We start from the raw sequence: 22462 nt of genomic DNA, 5'->3' as shown, positions 1-22462 counted from the left end.
CCTAGCACCTCAAGAATCAAAACCATAACTAAAGTGCAAGAATTAACCAACTAGAAAGATTTCTCACCTTAGCTATAAAATCACGGTGGAAAGAAGAAGATAGCTCTCTAAGTCTCCAGATCTTTCTTTTCCCTTTTGCTCCTCATCTCCACATGTTAAATATCATCCAATGAATTTTCAATTATTTCTTTGTCAAATGACCATTATGTCCTTTCAGCTTTCAAACTTGGCTATTCAATCCTACACAATTATATTCCATTTAAATCCTTGAACTTTTCAATTCTTCGAAATCAGACCTCAAAGTTTCAAAATTTACATTTTAGTCACTAGCCCTGATTTTGGAATGTTACATTGACTTTATACTTTGGCCATGCAATTTTCAAAACTTGCATTTTAGTCGCTAAAATCCCATTGTTAAGTCAAATATGAAAAATTACACTGTTCTGAGCCAAATTTCTTTGATCTAAAATATGGAAATAATATTTCCATCCATTTTCTAACCTCCTTCAAAATTCAGTAAAATTTCGGTTCGATCTGATTATTCAATTTCAATATCGAACTTTATTATTATATAGCTTTTAACACAAATCTCGTACCGAAAATCTGATTTCCACGAAAATCATTGTTTTATGCCAAACTGTTCATTTACATGCTAAAATATATAACTTTTCAAAATTACATTTTTGGTCTCTAAACTTTTCAAAGTTTACACTTTAGTCACAAAAATTTTAAAATTTACATTTTAGTCACTAGTCAAAATTTGGGGTATTACAGGTTAGGCTTGGGCAATGATCTTCTTAACTCAGGTCGATAAAGACCCAAAGTCGATTAAATTAATAAAAAATAATTTAATAATATTTTTCATATTTTATTAATATTTGTAAAATAAGTTGATGAGATTGATGAGAGTTAATAAAAATTTAAAACGATGATTTAAGTATAATTCAATCATATCTAGTGTATTCTACTAATTCGCATATAAGACGAGCGAAATAAAAATTGCTTGTACAAAATACGATAAATAATAAATTGATATTGTATCTCATTTTCCAAACTAAATGGTAACGGAATATCCATAAATGAACTATCGAAGACCACATTCATCTTTGAATTCTCAAATCTCAATCTCATATTGAAAGAAAGAACTGTCGGATTTTTTGCCCCATTATGGCAGGCCACTAAAAATCTAGGAAAATAAGGCTGTCAGTGTTTTATATTTTAAGATATATGATATTTTTTACGATACAAGAAAAATAATAATATTTTTAAAATTTTTAACTTTATTTGAAATTTGGGAGAAGTGACGAGTTTATTAAAATAATATTATTTTTGTGCCTTTTTTTTGTAATGATCTATTTAAAAAAAAGTCTTAAAGCTTAAAAAAAATTTGTAATCAAATCCAAAATGATCTTTCTGAAATTGACTCAATTATTCTTCCCACGAATGCATGATTTAGTTTTCATATAATTATATCAACTAGCCTAACTCATATTTACAGTTAAAATTTCTCAAAATGAACGTCGGAACTCCTCACGCTCACACGATGAATTCCAACAGCTACCAACAACTAATTTTCAAATCTAAATATATTTGAAACCAAAGGAACTCGTCACCCCAACATGACGAGTTCCAACAGTTTTTCCCCAAATTTCAATTAAAATTAAAAATCTAATGAAAAAATTATTACTTTAATGGAATTTGTCACCTCGAGATAACGAGTATAATGAGCTTCTTAAAAAATAATTAAATAATACGTAAAGAATACAATAATAATATCCTATGAAACTCATCACCTCCTGCATTGTAGAAAATATTGTAGATCCTAAAATAAAACTCTGACAATCTTATTTCCCAAATTTTTTTTAGCGAGTTGCCACAATGGGGCAAAAAACCCAAGACTTGTCTCCTCATCAAACCTGTCTTCTAAGAGAAAAAAACCTCAGTGACCGAAAATTCCTTATAATATACTATTTTGACCAACCTTTTTTTCGATTTGCCAAAATGACCAACAAAATCGCAATGCGATCTCTAAATCGCAACGCGATCTCCAGTATTGCAAATTAGTTTCCAGATTCGCAACGCGATTTTGACTATCGCAATGTGAATATGTAAATCGCAACGCTATAATACATAATCGCAAAGTGATTCTAACTATCGCGTTGCGATAATACAAAATCGCAATGCGATTTTCAAAGAGCCATTAGTATCGCAACGCGTATTTTATTTTCAAATTCCAAACACGAATATTAATATATCCCGTAATCGTAACTCTTAACTTAAAACCCTAAATCACAACTCAGTCCCATCTCCATCTCTCACTCTCTATGGCAACATCCGTCCCCATCTCCGGCGAAATCCGTCTATCTCCATCTCTCAGAGCCACCCTCACAATCATTCACGATCAGAAATGGAAAATCAACCAAATCAACCACCGAATGTTAGTTTTTTTAATTATTTTTATTTTGAAATTTTTGCATTATTATTAGGTTTTTCATATTGAAATTGATGATAAGTTTACTGGTAATTTCAATAATAGATTAATCATTTCACTTAGATTCCTTATTAAATTCATTCGATTACTACCAATACTGTTAAAATGTTTAGTCTTTAACCCTGTAAAGTTAATATTTGTCTTTGTTTTGTCTTTTGGTTGAAGTAATGCAATTCATTCAAGTTTCAATTTTAGACAATGACTATTTGAAACTGATGATCGCAACGCGAAATGAAAAATCGTAACGACAAAATCGCAACGCGATTTTAGTTTCGCGTTGCGATTTTCTCTTTGAGATTTTCATTTCGTGTTGCGATTATCTCGTTACGATAGTCAAATTCGTGTTGCGATAGTCATTTTCGTGTTGCGATTTTAAGTTTCAGAAACTATTATTCTTCTGCAAATTGAAACTTGAATGAATTGCATTACTTCAACCAAAAAACAAAGACAAATACGAAATTCACAGTGTTGTAAATTTAAGTTTGAAGAATAAACTACTACTACTCTTTATGTTTATTATTATTTTTGGTATATCTTCACAGTGTAGCTTTTGGTATATCTAACTTGGTATGTTTATTGTTTTTGTAGAACTTTTTTCCAGCTCAATTGACCTTAAGGAATAAAATAAGCCTAGTCACTACAATTGCGTTGAAGCTTTCACCTGTACAAAGAAAATTGTTTGAGGATACTTGCTTCGGGCCATGGCTGAAAGTACAACATCCGGGTGGAGATGTTATGTTGACCCATTTGTGGCTTCAGACCATGACTAGCGATCTACCCGAGAGTATAAAACGTGGTAATGAAGAGATATGGTTTCATTTTCCACCGGCGTATACGTGTTTTGGGCGGGAGGAGTTTTGCTTAATCACTGGTCTACGGTTCGGACATGATGATGTAGGTCGATACACTAGTCATATTACCCGCCCATCATGGTTATCCAGGGTTTTTCCTGAGCTGTCAATGGAGAAGCCGAATTTACACGTCGACGACTTGACGAGATTATTGAATAAGAAAGATGGTTTTACTCGGATGGATGACGTCAATGTTGTCTGAGTATTCCTTTTAGTACTTTTACATGTCGGCTTTTTAGGCAGAGAGGCCAGACAACCTATTCTTAAGGACCTAATATATTATTAGTAGAGGACCTAAATGCATGGAACCTGTTTCCGTGGGGTTCGTTCTATGGAAAACTACCTGGAATAAGTTGTCGTCTGCCTTGATGACCCGCAAACGTTTGCGTGGCGATGGTTCCAAATACACTTTGTCAGGCTTTATTTGGGCCTTTAAGGTAAGAATTTCTATATAATGTTTCCAAAATTAAATTAATTATTTAACAATTACTAATGTTTGTGTATTATATTGTTTGTATTTGAATATTTGAGGCTTTTCTCGATATGCAGACATATGCATTAAAAACTTCAAATGATATTCCTAGAGCTATTTCCTGGAAGAGGAAACGACGGCTGTTGATTTGGGAAGAGTTACTACGGTATACGACAATAAATGATGCAAGTTAACACAAATACTACCATATATAAACAAGTTATTACTAGTACACGTTTAACTTTGTTTGAGCTTTTATATTGTTAGGAGGCCAACACTCCATTACAGAGACTGACACCTACGGAGGTTGAGCTTGCCACTGATTGGTGGCAAGCTAGTAAGCATTTTTTTGATGGCACGGATGATGAGCAGCCTCCACTTCGAGAGCCATCACCTCACCTAGAGCCATCACCCTGATCGCCCTACTATACACCTCTACAACGAGCCATCACCTATTCCGTCACATCATCGAGCCTCTTCTCCACCATCACCTCATGATAGGCGACCGACAAAGATGCCACGACATTTATCTCCGTGTTCTTTACCTCCACCTCCATGGGATGAGTTAGGGGAGTTACGTGATGAGGTTAATGCCTTGCGTGAGGAGGTCGGTACTTTACGCGATGACAATGGTGCATGGCGTGATGAGGTATCTACTTTACGTGGTGAGGTAGTGACTCTACGTGAGATGATAACATCGTTACAGAATGAGGTTCATACTCTACGCAACGAGGTAAGTTTAAGATTTTTCATATTTAAATTGATTTACTAGTAATTTCACTTAGATTAACCATTTCACTTAGATTGCTTAGTAAATTCATTCGGTTGCAGCCAATACTGCTAAACAGTTCTAAAATAACCCTGTGAAGTTAGTATTTGTCTTTGTTTTGTCTTTTGGTTGAAGTAATGCAATCCATTCAAGTTTCAATTTGCAGAAGAAGAATAGTCGCAACACGAAACTTAAAATCGCAACGCGAAAATGACTATCACAACGCAAAAATGACTATCGCAACGCGAATTTGACTATCGCAACGGGATAATCGCAATGCGAAAATGAAAATCGCAACGCGAATTTAGTTTCGCGTTGCGATTTTTATTTCACATTGCGATTATCTTATTGCGATAGTCAAATTCGCGTTGCGATAGTCATTTCCGCGTTGTGATAGTCATTTTCGCGTTGCGATTTTAAGTTTCGTGTTGCGATTTAAGTTTCAGAAACTATTATTCTTCTGTAAATTGAAACTTGAATGGATTGCATTACTTCAACCAAAAGACAAGACAAATACTAACTTCACAGTGTTGCAAATTTAAATTTCAAGAATAAACTACTACTCTTTATGTGTCCTTGAACAAGCACTAAACCTATGTTGTCCTTTAAATGTTTATATAAGTGCTACTTCTGGAATGTTATCTGATGCATTTTGTGAACTATGATAGAATAATGACTTGGGTGAATACCGTGCAAGTTTGAAACATATTTGTCTTTGTTTTCACTGTTTAATATCATGTCTGTTTATTTACTGATTTATGTAATAATTTATTTTTAGCGGCCCGATAAGGTGGATGCTTTACGTCGGGTTTTTCTTGCACGACGGGGTTCACGCATCAGACGGCGTGCACGCACCATTACGTCTTCGTTCACCCCAATAGTGCGAAGACTCCGTAAGAAGAAGCCCGACTCACCTGTCATCGTTCAAGAGGCCTCTCCTATCATTCAAGAGGCCCCTATCATCCCTCAAGAGTCCCCTCCCATCGTTCAAGAGGCCCCTGCCATCGTGAAGAGGTCTCCACCATTCAAGAGCCCGATTCACACGGCGTAATATGTCGAATTATTGAGAAACCCTCTCACGTGCCGGACATGATGGATGACTGTTGGCTTTCGTATGAGTTACCGGCCAGTACCATTCTGTTGAAGGTACACTTTCGCAACGCTAAACTCAAAATTGCAATACGAAAGTCAAAATTGCAAAGCGAAAGCCAAAATCGCAACGCAAAAGTCAATTCGCATTGCGATAGTCTAATACGTTTTGCGATTTTCTCGTTGCGATAGTCAACTTCCCGTTGCGATAATCAAATTCACGTTGCGATAATCAAATTCGCGTTGCGATAGTCAAATTCGCGTTGCGATAGTCAAATTCGCGTTGCAATATTCAAATGAATGTGTAATAAGTGATAACAACTGAACAGATCATAGCAATGTTCAAACTCAAGTTACTAATACATGCCTAACTGAAAATGTTAAAAGTTTACACATAAAATACACATAATAGTCAAATTCGCGTTGCGATATTCAAATGAATGTGTAATAAGTGATAACAACTGAACAGATCATAAGCAATGTTCAAACTCAAGTTACTAATACATACCTAACTGAAAATGTTAAAAGTTTACACATAAAATACACTAAACAACGTTTGCATTTAAAAATCACCTAAGTTAATAGTCCCAAAAGGTGAAGCCGGTTGTGATTGGGATTTTGATTTTGATTGCGATTTTGATTGCCTTTTTCTTGACACCATATGAGCTTTGGATTTTGATGATGATCCATATTTTGGTAGAGGAAAAGATGATTGTGATGGCACTGGTGATCCACATGTCAACCTTGTATGACCACTTTCCTTGCACCGACTACATATCGATCTCTTCTTCTCTTCACCCTTAGACGGTATACGATCGTAACTTTTTGGTCGACCAGGTAGCCTTCTGTCCATGGCTAGTGGCAAAACTGTTTGTAAGTCATCTGGTATGTCCCACTCAGAAGGATGTGGAATAGGGTAGATAATCTCGGCATAAGTCTGTCGATATACTTCTGTAGTATAGCAATCCATAGCGTATGCGCTTGAATCATCTTGGTTTAGATGAAGAACAACTTTTATAACATGGCCACACGGATAACCAGATGTTTTCCATTTCATACAACTACACGTCTTTGCATTTAGATCGACAAGCCCATTTAAATTATTATCCAGTACTTCAAACAAAGTGTTTGAACATGGTTCAACTCTCCATGACGTTGACTTCACAACAAGTTTCGTTATCTTTTTTTCAGTCCATGGTGTAACACGATGTTCCAATGTTCCTGCAAATTTAAATAAATAATACTTAGTAAAATATATGATAAGTTACGAATTTAAAGAAATAATACCTGCATGGTTTCTTTTCTTGTAGTACCACTGTTGAATAGAGGCTCGAAAAAACTCCATGAACATAGTAATGGGTAATTTCCGGGAATGACGACTTAGAGCGTTGATTGATTCTGCACTATTAGACGTCATGAAACCATATCTTGCTCCAAGTTGATGTACTCTTGACCATCTTTCAAACCCGACATCTTCTAGTGTTTGAGCACACTGAGGCAAAACACGTCTTAAACAATTTATATGCTTATTAAAATCCATTTCCCGATAAGCTTTTACAGCCTTCCAGTATGTTCATTTGTGATTTTTTATACCAGCAGACCTTGATTTTAGATTTCTATACAAATGAACCACAAAGTCCACACCACAAAGTCCATGAAAAGCATCTGGGAAACACCTTCTAACAGCGTTGTCAACTGAGTTTTCCCTATCGGATATGATTGTCAGATTGCTAATAGGACCTATGCAATCCCTAAGATGCCCCAAAAACCATGTCCATGAATCAAAGGTTTCAGATTTTCCAACCCCGTAAGCTATTGGCAGTATCCCATTGTTAGCATCCATGGCTACTGCTAATAAGTTTACTCCAAGGTATCGACCTTTTAAATGTGCTCCGTCAACTATAATAACTGGGCGCATGCAAGTAACAAACGAACGAATCTACAAAATCATATACACAAGAAATATAATCATTTAAATGTGAAATGCATGTAACTAACAAAAATGAGTCAACAAAATTATATTGATTTACTAACCGCAGCACCAATGGCGATAAAAAGCAACTCAAAGCGTCCATCTCTATCTGTTTTGATATGAGTTACCGACCCAGGATTTTTCAGCTTTAAATTGTGACAATAAGCCGGCAGTTGGGCAAACGATGCTTCTGGCGACCCCCTCAATAATTCCAATGCATAACATTTGGCTCTCCAAGCTTGAGAATATGAGATACTAATCTTGAACCGAGCATTCATGTCTGTCATAATTTCATGTCCCCGATATACCCTGCCATTCAAAAACATTAACTCAGCCAGAAAACCACCCAACACCTTTTTGTTTGCCTGTCTATGGTGAGGAAAAACTTGGGTTCTTGAACATGTATGTTTATCAATAAAAGTCCTAAATTGAAACATTTCACAATCTTTTATCCTCTTTGTAATCATACGCCATGTACAGTTTTTGTCAATCATACACCTTGTTTCAAAACGATCTTTGCTTGATTTGTTAACTTTTAGTTGATAGCCATCTTCCACACATTTCGTATACAAAACTATCTTCAAGTCTTCCTTTGTATCAAAACAATCATCTTTATTGATACAAATAATTTTTGTGTAACAATCAACTGCTACTTTACCAACTCTTCTTCCGGTATCTGAAGTAATTCTGGCATATTCCAGTTATACTCCCGTGGCATTTTCTTGGGGACTTTTCTTCGGTGATTTCTTCTTCTTCTTTTTCTTCTTCAGGGTTATATGAATTACATAATGGATGTTCAACATGTTCATTCACAGTCGTAACTTCCTCCTCATTATCATCAACAACATCTTCCTCGGCAGCGGCTGTTTCATCATCAAAATTCGGGTATTGACCAATATCAAAATCATTACACGCAGGGTCTGTTTCTTCTTCTGAAACATCATCAAAATCCGAGTATTGACCAAGATCAAAGTCCGGGTATTGACCAAGATCAAATTTCGAATACTGACTAGTACTCACAATTTTTTCTGTTGGCTCATTATCGTCTAACTAGTCAATACGAAAACCGGAATTTGGTGCTGAAAGTTGATTGGGATTTGGATTAGGAAAGGTTGTGGGTTTGAGATGTGTTTGGTATTGGAAATGTGGTGAAACAAAATTTGCTTGGTGATAAATTGTGGTGGGACCATTAAATTTGAGCACCATAAACTGGGGTTGAAAAAACTTAGTTGATTACTACCCGCTACTGACCCAACTTCACTACTTCTAGGTTCAACAACATACAATGTAACATCATCTTGCGAAATACTAATGTAAGCAATGAATTCAAATCTTCATTGTCGGTTAACAATAAACTTTATTTTTTCTCTGATAAGATAGCCTAAATCCACTTAAGGGCTCTAAATTCAATTTATTTGCAACACGTAACATTAGAGTTTCATAAGTTAACTTTTTTAATGACAGTTTAGTTGAAGATTCATGGGTAAAGGCATTGTAAAACACCATGAACATTCTCCCATGACCCTCCAAAACACAAATCTATCCAAACATGATCAACATTAGATGATTTCATTATTGTAAATTAATTTACTAAACAAACGAGCTGGGAAACTAAAACTGTTGCCGGATGGGGAAGGATGTCGTTGGATATAGGAACGGATGTCGCCGGAGAGTGATAGATGGAGATGGAATGAGTTGCGATTTAGGGATTTAGGTTATGAGTTGCTGCTGCTGCGTAGTATACCCAAACCTTTGTGTTGCGAAACTAAAACCTGTTGCGAATTTGAAATTCAGCGTTGCGATAGTCAGAATCGCGTTGCGATTATGATTATCGCGTTGCGATTTACATATTCGCATTGCGATAGTCAAAATCGCGTTGCGAATCTGGAAACTGATTTGCGATACTGCAGATCGCGTTGCGATTTAGAGATCGCATTGCGATTTTGTTGGTCATTTTGGCAAATCGAAAAAATGGTCAAATCGTATATTATAAGGAATTTTCGATCACTGAGGTTATTTTCTCGTCTTCTAAACCTGAAGTCAGCATTTTAACTGATATTTGGTCAAATTTGTAATTTAGCTATTATATTTACACTAGAGAAAATACAATAAATTCTTTCTATCATTGCAATGATGAATAGTTAAAACATTTTGATAGCAAAAAATATCCTTAAATTCTTTTATTAATTGAACTCTAACCCAACTCGAATATAAATAATCGAACTTTAAAATCTCTAACATTATTAAAAGTAGAAAATGTTGAATCTTTTATTAGTAAAGAATTTTATATTTATCATGTGTAGAATATAAAAACAAACAAAAGGGATGAATTATGAGAAATAAGTGGTACCGTTAATCGGTTTTTGTAGGTAGGCAAAGGTTTGCGACGCAGGTTGTAAATTTTTGCTTAGCTTAACTCAATGCATGTACTATGTTCTCTCCATCAACTGGACCTCGAAAGGTTTGCTCTTAAAGCCAAAAAAAATGAACCGACCAAACCCGACCGTTCAATGCAAAGGATGAAAATTCTCCGACCTTCACCCACCATCGCAATGGCCTGTATCTTTTAGTCCAGAACTACATCAATTTATTTATCATGCCGCCATGAAAGCAGTCTCGTTTGCAGTGAAGCTGAAAGAGTATAGTTTGCGTAAATTTTAATAAAGTATAAATTACATATGAATACATTGGGGAGACGGCAGCTACATGCATCAAGGTTTCAGCGTACAGTTAAACATGGAGAGGAACTATTTATATACAGGTTCACATAGGCAAATATAGATATACAGTGAACTCTCTTCCTCCAAGCATCATCGGCTTCTCGATGTTGCTTCTCCTTGTGATGTGCTGACCCCCCCCCCCCTTTTTTCCTCATCCTCTCCTCTGGCAATGCCAAAAGCCCTATGCCTTGGCAAACGGACATCAACGTTCGAGACGGAATGTTGATGCCAATTCTCTGTAGGTGCCTGCTGCCGGCAAATTTGGCGTAGAATATTCACAAGATCAATGGCCAGAATCTTCATTATTTCAGTTAGAGCAGCTGGATCTATGGGTTGAAGCTTTGCCCTTCCAACTTCTTCCCCTACTGTTGCTACCACCTCCCAAGCCCTTTGAACTCCCCATCCTACTGCAGGCTCCACGAGAGTTCACATCTGATAGGCCATTTTCTAGAGCTCGAACTAAATTCTCAAAGAAAGTTCGTGTCACGCTGTTGTCACAAAATTCAAACAATTAATTAGAAGAAAAAACGCATACCAATTCTCTCAAAGATGCATAAGAGTACGATAAAACACTTCATTAGAAAGTTAAATAAAAGCATCATCTTTGCATCCCCAAACATGGACCGTGAATCAGAAATGTAATATACAAAAAAAGAAAAGAAAAAAGATAACCATATCCTTCCAACACAATAGCTTAATTCCATGACAAACCAACCAAACAATTTCTTCAATAAAACTTCATGTTAAGCTTATCAAACTCTACTTAATATTAAAATGAATATTACCTGGTCAATCCAGCAAGTTTTGAGCGAAACTCGTTAAAATCTTTTAATGGTGCCTCTGCATTGAGGTAGACCTGAAGCTCCTTCTCTGCACATCGATGAAGTCGTTCTAACCCAGACTCAGCCTCGCCTGCAAGCCATACGAGCAATTGGTGCATACTGAACAGGAATATAAAGCTATAGCTTATATTATAGCAATAGATGGAGCCACATTACCCTGTAGGTATTCAAAGAAGTGCCTTTTAGTATGTTCCTCTTCAGGTAAATAAAATCCGTAAGCATAAGTCCACTTCAGGACTCTCCTACATTCTATTATCTACACAAGCAGAGCAGCTACAATGAGCTAAAGCATGTAGCTAGGGACTACGAAAAGTTTGAAATTTACCTGTAGCCATGCCTCAATGATGAACTTCAGCTGTGATTCAGGTTGACACAGTATCTCACTCAGCTTCTCGAGCTACATTTACATGTCAGCAGTTCCCATAAACTAAAATAATAATAATAATTGTAATCTGAAGCAAGATAAAACACCAAGTGGGAGGGAACAAAACCATTCATCTTGCTTCCTCTCCCTTCTTTTCTTCCCTCTCCATTGTGTTATTAGTGAATTTTTATATTGCAATTATTATTTAATTTTTTTTTGGCAGGGGAGATTGAAACCTAGAGGAGAGGTAGCCAAAATGATGGAGATTGGGGGTGGCTGAGAATGTCTCGCCAAACTCTAAAGAAGTAGACAAAGTGCACTCCCACAAAAACAGGAAAGGGAAGGTCTTTGGCAGTTGCACGTCTTAGTATACATGTCTTCCGGGAAGAGAAGAATTTTCCACAAACACGAAATGCTTCAACAATAACAGAATATTATAATTGCAGAACAAAAATAATGTGCAACATAGTGACCTCATTTTCACGATAAAGGCATTTAAAAATCCAATTAAAGGTTCCATTGGTTACACAAATCTTGACATTTCAAAACGAGTGATACTGCCAAACTTAGCAGATTCAATAGATAAAACTCAGATGACAAGAACATGCAAATCTGTTGAATAGAAACAGATTAAAACCAGTGGTGATAGGTTATAAACTTATACAGAGCATTTAATAGTCTTCAAACCCATTTCCATGACATATCCACAATAAATGGTGCAAAAATAATTGAAGAGACCAGCATCGACAAATAGGAAGTCAGTAACTTTAAGAAGTTTGACTTACATGCACGGACTGCATTTGCTGTAGATCAGCCATTGCCTTTTGCCTAGACTGCATAAGTCGAGAGAAGTTTTAACATGTAAGACACATGGTTTCTCATTCAAGTATATAGTGGCATATCATCACAAAGTATTCCAGAAAAAAAAATATTAAGCAATCAGAAGAAATGGGCCAATAAATGCTACAAATTCTACAAACTAATACATACTAATTGGTTGGTTGCCCATCGTTCATAATAATGAGTGTATTTCTCTACAGATAATTTAGCCAACTCTCTTCGTTTCTCCTCTTCATCAAACTGTAAATAAATAGCATTGATCAGAAAAACATAAAAAGAGGGCAGCTAAATAATGATGCGCAATGAATAATGACAAGAACTGGGAAATGTTGACTGCAAGAATAAGGAATTGCTTTCATACCGTGCCCTCTTTTTTTGCTGTCTCGTAACGGTTGCAAGCATAATAACCACCAGTTACCTCACCATGATCTGTCCATGCACCAAGGCAAAGCCTGCATATATAAGTGGTCAACTGACAGAAACTTTTACACAAAAGAGAGAAAACAAACAGTAAGCACATAAAAAGAGTACAAATATATAAATTTGTTTTTGGCACAAAATCTTTTTAGTAAAGTTTAGGAAAATTGCCCCTAGTTGAGTAGATCATATAGCTAAAGAAAGTAGGCAACCTTAGCAGAATTATTTATATATGTTTGCATTTGGAATAAAAGGGGGCACAAACAAAGACAAATAAGGTAGTGAGGACAGACTTCAATCAAAATACATGCAATGCACATGTATGAAGTATAAGCTCACCAACAAATTCAAATTTACATGGTGGTGTGCATGTCATATGCATACACCCGTGGTTCTTCTCAATTGGGCGCTTGCATTTAGGACAAGGCTTGGAATTAGCCAATATCCTGAAGATTAAAACAGGAAAATTTATTGAGAAACAGAACACTTTGAAAATAAAGCATTGTATAATATATAATGCAGAACAACTATTTAGTAATTGGACAATCACAAACAAGTCCATTTGTAGAAGGGAGAACGAAAAGGAAACTTATTTTAAGAAAGAAATTATCGAAGAAGATCTTTGGAAGGACATATCCCTATGCCCATATTTGAATATGGGTCAGACAATTGTATCATACATGAATACTTCAAGAAAAAATTAAGGGTCAGAGTAACATAACATTTTGTATAGACATATAAATGAGGAATATTTATTTCACTAATTTTTAATAGCAAAATAGTTCAATTCATAATGCAAAAATGATAATGTACAACCATAAACATTACATTACTTATCAAGATAGAGTCCACATTTAAGCTCAGCAGAGGGGGAAGTGAGAATAAGAAAATTGCTTCTGTTAGGTGGCTATTCAGCACTAAACTAGCAACCCTCTATTTGGTATGAATTAAACAATCTAACGCATAGAATAAGAAAAGTTACTATAATCCTGTTCCATACCAATTCATATTTTCAGACTCAGCACTGTTTTTCAGTATCCACTTGGCAACAGTTTCACAATCAACAGGACGGTGAGCTTCTTCAGAGCACTGCAAAGTCAAAATTACATTATGGGTCAAAATTCCTGATTGCAACTTAAAAAATGAAAGAAGAATGAAGCAGGAAGCCATACGCATGAATTGTTAGAAGTACTCTAAATAGAAACAGCACCAAAGGATCTTACATTCCAACAAAAGCTATATGAGCAGTGACACGTGACATCATAGTTTCCACTATCAAAATTAAAATCCACGGCGTAATCACACCCAGGTGCAGGACACCATTTGGTCTGCAAAATAACACAAAAGAATCGAAATGTTATTGATACCAAGAAGGCAAACATGAAATAATGGAGAAAAAAAAAGCTATACGTCTGTTCTTATCAGTGATTTTAGCGCAGAATATATATTGAAGAAATATAGTAAAAACTGAAAAGGAACATAATTGATACATTCATGGTTCTAATCCATGACAAGCTTGAGGAAAACCTATTTATGAAGCTACACAGAGAGAAATATTAGCAATATTTTCATACAATCTTAACAAAGATGCAAAAGAGAGGGAAATAGTTATGAAAACTAGTAATTACAAGGAACTAATTCCCAAGACAACTTGGTTGACGTGCAACAATCAGGGGACCCATAATTGGAATTTGAATAAAAATGTTTTCAGTCATTATGGCTAATTACTCGCATAATTCCCCCATTCCAAACCCTACAAGAATTGGAAAGTGGACTTGGGTTGCCATTGTAATTACAAGTGACTATACACAAATTCAATTGCTGGGTGGTTTTCAAAACTACCTCCGTGTTTTTGTTCAAAAGTGTGTGCGTGTGTATATACATATATAAAACTTTGTTGAGAAAAAGTAATTATAAAAACCAGTAAGCTGGATGACAAATGTGTTTTTTGTTTTTATATAAGCTAGAGCAGAAATAAGAAAATGTGGTTAATATCTTTTTTATGCAAAACTGCTAAAGCACACAACCAATTTTCAATTAATTGCCAATTAGATACTAACCATAGGGAACTAAAAGCCAAAATACAGAATCTTACAACTGCACTCCCAATGCAGTGGCAGCTCGTCCTTCAACCCAAATAACATAAATGAAAAAGAATAAAAAAAATTATATGCATATGTATAAGTAGGCAATTCTGAGAAATCCTTTTGCAAAGGGAAAGTAAATGCACACATAAAATGCTCTACTCATGGGCAATAAGTCCTATTACTCAAAACATTTAAGTATTACCTTCCTATTGTCTTCAACATAAGATCTAATGAAATAACGAGAGTACTTCTCTCTGTCTTCAGCAGAAGCCAATGCATTTATCATATCTTGACCAACAACAGCAGCACAGGATGGATCAGGACATCGCAACATCAAACATCCAGGACCATCATTAATGGCTGTGCTAATATAGCCTAAACAAGGAAAAGATTATATATATATATATATATATATATCACAACTATATAAGAAAAACCCACATGCATAACATATGGAAAGGTTAGTAAACACACAAAAGTTAAAATATTAGCAAATAACTCTCAGATGGGAAAAAATCATTGAGAGGTAAGCCATTTCCTTCACCAAACAATAATTTTTAAAATATCTGCACAATCCTGGTTAACCATTGAGCTTAAAATCATAGAAACTAATCTACAATGTAGATACTCATGCAAACAATAATTTTTAAAAGTACAAGCCCTTTACCCCTTCCCAGACAGCTTAGATATGAGAACTCAATGCTTAAGACAAAAACTCCCAAATCTAACCAACAGCTCTCAAAACAATTCTGAAACTGAAAATTAGAAAGGAAAGGGTCCATTAGGGCATAAGCTTATATAGCAGCATTAATAATAGAACATAACTCTACATAGTGACCAACATTGTTGATCTTTCTTATACCAAATTATGTAAAATGTTCATTTGTATAAAATATACAATATACATGGTATAACAGCAACAGGAACCAGCAGCTTAATTATATCAATGGTCTAATTTCCATAAAATTTCTAGATGCATGCGTCCCCTAAAATCAGTAGGCACCAATATTGATGGTTGCAATATTGATGGCGGAACTCTTATATTGATAATCACTTGCAAGAGTTTTCTGATGTTTCTTTCTTCAAAATACTTTTACCAGTTCCTCATGTAAATTATCAAATAACCATCCCCTTGTGACAAAGCTTGAATATAGATCAAAAATCACATTGTTGGGAATGATTTAAATCAATCCAAGTAAAAAGAACGAGCAATAGAGGGGAAAAGTCATTATTACAAACAGAGAGCACTAAGGGAACCTGTCTACTTGTTTGGAACATGTTGCCAACTTCCAATATAACAGTAAGAACCAGATTAATCAATAAGGAGATCCCATTGTTATGCAACTGAGCGAACCCACAGGTTCTGGAGTGTAATTGACACAGTCCTAGATTCAAAATCCCAAAATCATTTGAGAGGTTTTTTTTTTTATAAGAATTTCAGGCCTCGTTAAAACCCTCCTTCTTGATTAAAGGTGCTTGTAGGTAAGCTCCTTAATCAGCGGAAGGAGGAAAAGAGTGCCTTAGGATTTTATTGAACATAACAATAATATACATAAGATACATTCCTATAAGGGGGTGTTTGGTTCAAGGATTGTGGGATTCCCATGGGATGGGAATCCCACATTCCCATGTTTGGTTGGCCGGGAATCTCATTCCCGGTAATGTTTTTATTACCAATAGTAGATTTTTTGGGATATATTACCGGGAATGTCATTACCTCCCTTCCCTCAGGTATTGTAATATTACCGGCGTTTTGGACTAAAATGCCCTTAAATTTTTATTTTTTTTCAAAAATATCCTTCTTCTGTCATTGAATAATAAAAATTCTACGAATGTTAAATTACAAATTTATCCTTAAATTATTTTAGATTTACAAAAAAAAAGTCTATAATTAAAATTTTATATGAAGTTCAGGGGTTAAAAAAAGTTTTACCCTTTCATTAAATATTTTTTATATTTTTAATTTTGTAAAAAAAATTATATAAATATTATGAATTTAATTTTTTAAAGAAAATATATAAATATTTTACAATTTGTAATATTATACAAATATATAATAAAGACAATTTGGTCAAATATACATTCCAATAATCTTTTATTCCTTTAACCAAACACTGTAATCTTACATTCTTGCTAAACCAACCAAACACAAAATACAACATTCCCAGTAATCCTATTCCCTAGTAATCTTTTATTCCCACTGGTAATCTTACATTCCGTGAACCAAACGCACCCTAAGTGCACTAAACACAGGCAGGTAAACACAAGGCAACCTTGTGACCCATATACATCAACATTTAATCAACCAATTCCTTCTTTAGCTAAGGCATCAGCTAAAATAATGGTATTTATAGAATCAACCAAAAATTCTATTCTATCAGCCAAATGCCTAAAGTAGCATCTTTGATGGGAACAGAAGAAAAAAAGGTTAACGGAACAAGGAGATTAGCTTCAGAATCTTTTTGATAAGAATTGAAGGCCTCGTTAAAAACCCCCCTTCTTGATTACAAGAGCTTGTAGGGAAGCTTTTTAATCAGTGTAAGGAGGAAAAGAGTGCCTTAGAATTTCATTCAACAACTGAAATTACATAAGATACATCCGGAGAAACACCCCCCTTCAAAAACAGAAAGACACAAGACACCCGTAAACAACCAGATACAACAACACTGACTTAGAGATGAATGGAACAGCAGAACAAATTTCATAAACACCCAGGACTTGGAGATGCTAACAAAATAATTAGAATTGCATCCAACTAGAAGCATTCCATACCTTATCTTTGCTAGTTAAGCAGTCCATAAAGAGCTTGAGAAAACATGGAACTTAGATTATATTCCACTGGGGGGAAGAAGTAAACTACATTATTCAGTGAAAGAAAGCCTGCTTCTAGGTTTTGGGAGAAAAGAAAACTTTATTTATCTTCAACTGTATAATGTTTTTTTTCTTATAAAAAAACATTATACAGTTGAAGATAAATAAAGTTTTCTTTTCTCCCAAAACCTAGAAGCAGGCTTTCTTTCACTGAACTTACTGGTTGGTCTGGAAATACAGGAATGAGATTATCTTTGAGAAAAGGAAGTTAGACTCTACTCATCTTTTCTTCTTAACAAGATATAGGTTGTCAACGTGGTTCTCTGCAAAATTTCCTAACTTCTCTATTCCTTTTTACTGTCTCGTGGGGGACCCTTTCTTGGCTGATTCCTGGTCAAGTTGCCTGAAGGTGCCCTCCTCCTCCTCCTCGTGGTGTCCTCCTCCTCCGGGTTTCTTCAAAGTTAACGTTGACGGCGCAATGGATAAACAAATGGATTAAAGGGGGTATTGGTGGTTTACTTCGGGATGCAGATGGTTCTGTGTTGGGGACTTTCTCTGAAAGTGTAGGGTCAAGTCCTCCTATTATGGCTGAGCTACTGGCAATTAAATTGGGCTTACGGTTCTTTATGTTGTCTGTTTGGGGCTGAGGGGGGCGCCTCATCTTGAAGAGTGATTGAGGAATATTATTGTAAGGCATATTCTGAGATGTGTGAATTGGGAGGCAGATGAGTTAGTGAAACTAGGAATTGGTTAATGCTTTTTGTTTTTTCTGGTTTTTCTGTAGGAGGTAATTTCTTTTGGTTATGGTTGTATATGCACTGTCTGTTTCTTTGTATCTTTGATATTATATTGATTGGTAATAAAATTTCTGAGGTACTCTTTTCCTCCTTCCAATGTCCGTTGAGATACTTTGTTGCATTTCGACGGTTATGAAGAGGGGTTTTAATGAGACTTCCCTTTCTTATAAAAAAAAAAGGTGGAAAGAACCAGGCAAAGAGTAGAAATTACTGGTCCTAACTCCTAAGTTAAATGTTTTATTTCCAATAAATTATCTTCCTTTACATACTAGGCAGGATATTAATGTCATTGATATCATCTGGTAATTTAACTCTGGCCTCAAGTAGGCTGTCGGGACAAAGCAATCAATCCAAACCAAAATTACTAACAGTTCAGATTATCACAGCAAAGGGATGTGGTTGGTTGCCACAAAAAAAGAAACAACAATCAAACGAATGACGCTCTAAGAATAGCAGACATTAACATGAAACAAGCAAGGAACTTTTAAGAACCATGATATGAAAATAAAAGTTGTGGCTCTCTCTCAACTGACCTGACCAGCAAGAGTTACAAAAAGGATGACCACATGCAGCGGCATGAAGCAGATCACAAGGATAGTTATCAAAACATATCCCACAAGTCATCTGCCAAAATAAGTGATGTGAAAAAAAAAAAAAAAAAACTGTCCAAGAACATGTAGCAAACACGCACTGAAACTCCTGGCTCATAAACTAAAAGTTAACTCTCATTCGGGTTTGCATCACTTACTTCGCTACCATCAGGAAATGGGACTGCACGCTTATCCAATAAGCCAACAGACCAGCGAACCTTTTCCTCATCTGCAAACCATTCGTCATGTATTTTACTGACGTTCCTGCAAGTCCAAAATAAACATAAATCACTAACAACATCAAGACACACAAATTTATCATCGTCAAGATATAGCAAAAATATATGCATAGTAACCAAAACACTGAAAGACAAAATTCTAATCTTCACTCTGCATTTACATTGCTGCAGTTTTAGGTCCATTAAAAATAGGATTATTATCCTATACAAATGGAATTAACTCCACAAAGGGGTTTAAAAAATACCACATATTACACTTATTTATCTTTTATTTGGAAAAGAATAATAAGAACATGTGCCAGTGTACCAATAATAATCCTTAAAAATAAATTTTCAACCAGTGAAAGCTCTACATATTTCGGAAGGAACAGAATGAAGAGTATATGAAATACAGAAATTATACCAATAGTGATCACTCACCAATTATAATGGCATAGTAGAATGCCTGCTTCAGCCTCTGAGATGGAAAGCACAGTAGATATCCTAGTGATGTCATCCTCTTGACGTTGACGAATATCTACTTCACTCAAAATGGTATAATTTTGCTAAGAAAAGAAGAAACATATTTAGGATAGTCAGCTTCAAAAGAAATGATTAACAGAACAGGGCTCAAAATACACAACTTTTATGTACAAAAGGACGAAAAATGTTAAAAGCTTGTAGGGAAAACCAGTGTTAATATTCAGTCCTATAGCAAAAGGAATGAATGCATGCAGTGCAAATAAAAGAACCTATGACTTATGTAAAACACATTAATTACAAAATCCTCAAAGAAAAAGTGTTTCAGTCTTAGACATTCAGTTGTGCCGGTAACTATGTAACATTAGAGAAAAAAGTAAGGTTTTACAGACATTCACTGTAGAATGTCAAGATATTCCATCAATGCTAACAGTTGATCAGCACAAATACGGATAAAGAAAAGGGTCAGGCAGTTAACCAGTTTAACAAATAAAGCAGGTAATGAGCATCTGCATGTTGGATTTCAACTTGTATTAAGAAATGACACCCAGCATGATTGCATTTTTTCATTATGTTTACACTAAATTGTAAAGCGTAAGCATTACCTAGGGTGCAATGAATAAGGGAAAAAAAGGTACTTTTTTTTCCTATCTGAAAAAAGCATCTAATACCCATTAGCAAGTAGCAAAGAAATGTCATAAAGTTCTATCCAAAAGTAAAATGATTTTGGAGTAGAGACTTGACAGGCGTCTTTGACTTAGAACTTTGATATGGTCATTCAACACCTAAAGAAACTAAAATTCAAGATGTTCGAGGAAAACAATTCAAGTGGCCCATGGAAATTTTACTGAACCAACGGGTTATGTAATCATTTTATTCCGCTATCTAATTTAATTTCCTTTCCATGTAGTAATCTTTGCAATATAATACGATCCATTTCCATCCGCTAACATACTTAGCGCTGCACGTAATTGATAATATAAGTATTCAACAGTTCAATATCTAGTAAAATTTATATTTGCGAAACCAAAAAACTTCAAACTCTTGTGTACATTTTCAAATCTTGAAAAACAAAACCAAAATTAAGCATATTAAGATGACCAATGTTTGCAAATGCAGTTCAATAATCACATGCCGAAAAAGATGAATAATTTGAATGAAATTAGAAACTTTCAAATTTGTACGAAATATTTATACATTTGAAAAAAAGCAACTCGCATCAACAAATAGCAACATAACCCACAAAATCAATACTGAAAAAAAGTCATGAGCTTGAAATTCTAAAGGAAAAATTCTAAGCGAATAAAGTGAAATCCAAAGGAGGAAAAAAGAAGAACAAATACCCGGTGACTATGAGAGGTAAAATCAACGGAATCATCAGAATCGTGGCCGATGAACTCGTAGCCAGCGTCATCGGCATCGGAATCATCATCGTAGGTAGCCATGGCCCCAGCATCATCGTCGCCTTCACTGTAGAAATCATCTTCCCCCGATTCGTTGGCGCCGTTCATATAGAAATCATCATCAGATTCCATTTCCCTTCTGCTGCTGCTTTTTCCCCTTTCCTCCTCCGATATATGTACCAAAAATAAAAAAATAATCAAAAAAGATCAAAGGAAACCAAACCGTAGCAAAAATAGTAAGATGGTGTGAGATCAATGGAGGAGGAATGAATTGTAGAGAAGTATAAGTGAATTGTAAGGTAAAAAGCGGAAATGAAATGGAATCGAAAAGAAAATAGAGGGAATTTTATTGAGCTCAATTCATTTTGGCTTTTGATGGAGTGGACAGTGGAGAATCAAAGAATGTAAACAATTACTTAATTTTACTTTATATGGTTAAAGGGATGATTTTTTTATCGTTCTAATTCGAACATATTTTGACAAATTTGATTGAAAAAAGTCCACTATGCCAGCCTTAGACGTGCAGTTTTAAACATTAATATACGTGTCAAAATCTTAATACTTATAAATATATCACATTTATGATTATGACAAACAAATGATAAAAAAGAGGGTAAATTATGAAAATAATCTTTTTCTTATAGGATGATCAGTTGATTTAAAAAATAAATAAATAATTTTAAAAAATCAATAACAGATTACATAACGGTTAATTAACATGATAATAAATTTAATTTTCAATATTTATAATTTACTTTAATTTGATTTTAGTTCTAAAAAATAATTATCAGCTTTTTAATATCTTATCATTTTAGTTCTCTTCCACGTCTCCAAAATCCAAAGCAATGACAACTCTGATGACTATCCAACAATACTTCCTACCGTTCTTCAACACATTTACCCTTGTGTCCCTAAATGTCAAAAAGTTCCTTTACCTTACTTGCAAGACCTTGTGGATTTTGAAAGATTATTCAAAGCCTACACCTTTATAGGGAATATGAGGGTTCATCATTCTGCCTCTTACTATTTTTGCATTGCAACAATACCAGAAGCATTAGAAACAGGAAGCGTCTCCTTATTTCACACATATTGGCGCATTATTTGTCACATTTGCTGTCATAGAAACAGAATGCAAAACACAACAATGACAAACAACATTTACTCTCATATTCCACCTAATCGCAGTTTCTCAAAACACACGATGCAATTTTGTTATACAAGTTAAGAAAATAATATAAAATTTAAACAA

General features: G+C 34.9%; 1 protein-coding gene across 1 annotated transcript; it reads right to left on the bottom strand.

Moving 5' to 3' along the window:
• Positions 1 to 11145: 11145 nt before the first annotated feature.
• Positions 11146 to 21618, bottom strand: LOC120153715 (probable E3 ubiquitin-protein ligase ARI8). Its single transcript, XM_039165618.1, has 14 exons — positions 21154 to 21618; positions 19772 to 19896; positions 19271 to 19376; positions 19056 to 19146; positions 15117 to 15289; positions 14051 to 14155; positions 13828 to 13916; positions 13171 to 13273; positions 12772 to 12882; positions 12561 to 12650; positions 12356 to 12403; positions 11532 to 11603; positions 11363 to 11462; positions 11146 to 11276 (listed from the first exon to the last, which is right to left on the bottom strand). The coding sequence occupies exons 1-14, from the start codon at positions 21343 to 21345 to the stop codon at positions 11146 to 11148; spliced, it is 1536 nt and encodes a 511-aa protein (XP_039021549.1). The 5' UTR covers positions 21346 to 21618.
• Between the last annotated feature and the right edge of the window lie 844 nt (positions 21619 to 22462).

This window comes from Hibiscus syriacus, unplaced genomic scaffold, assembly GCF_006381635.1.
Source record: "Hibiscus syriacus cultivar Baekdansim isolate YM2019G1 unplaced genomic scaffold, ASM638163v2 tig00111105_pilon, whole genome shotgun sequence".
Taxonomy (NCBI): domain Eukaryota; kingdom Viridiplantae; phylum Streptophyta; class Magnoliopsida; order Malvales; family Malvaceae; genus Hibiscus; species Hibiscus syriacus.
This window is presented reverse-complemented; position numbering and strand designations above follow the sequence as displayed.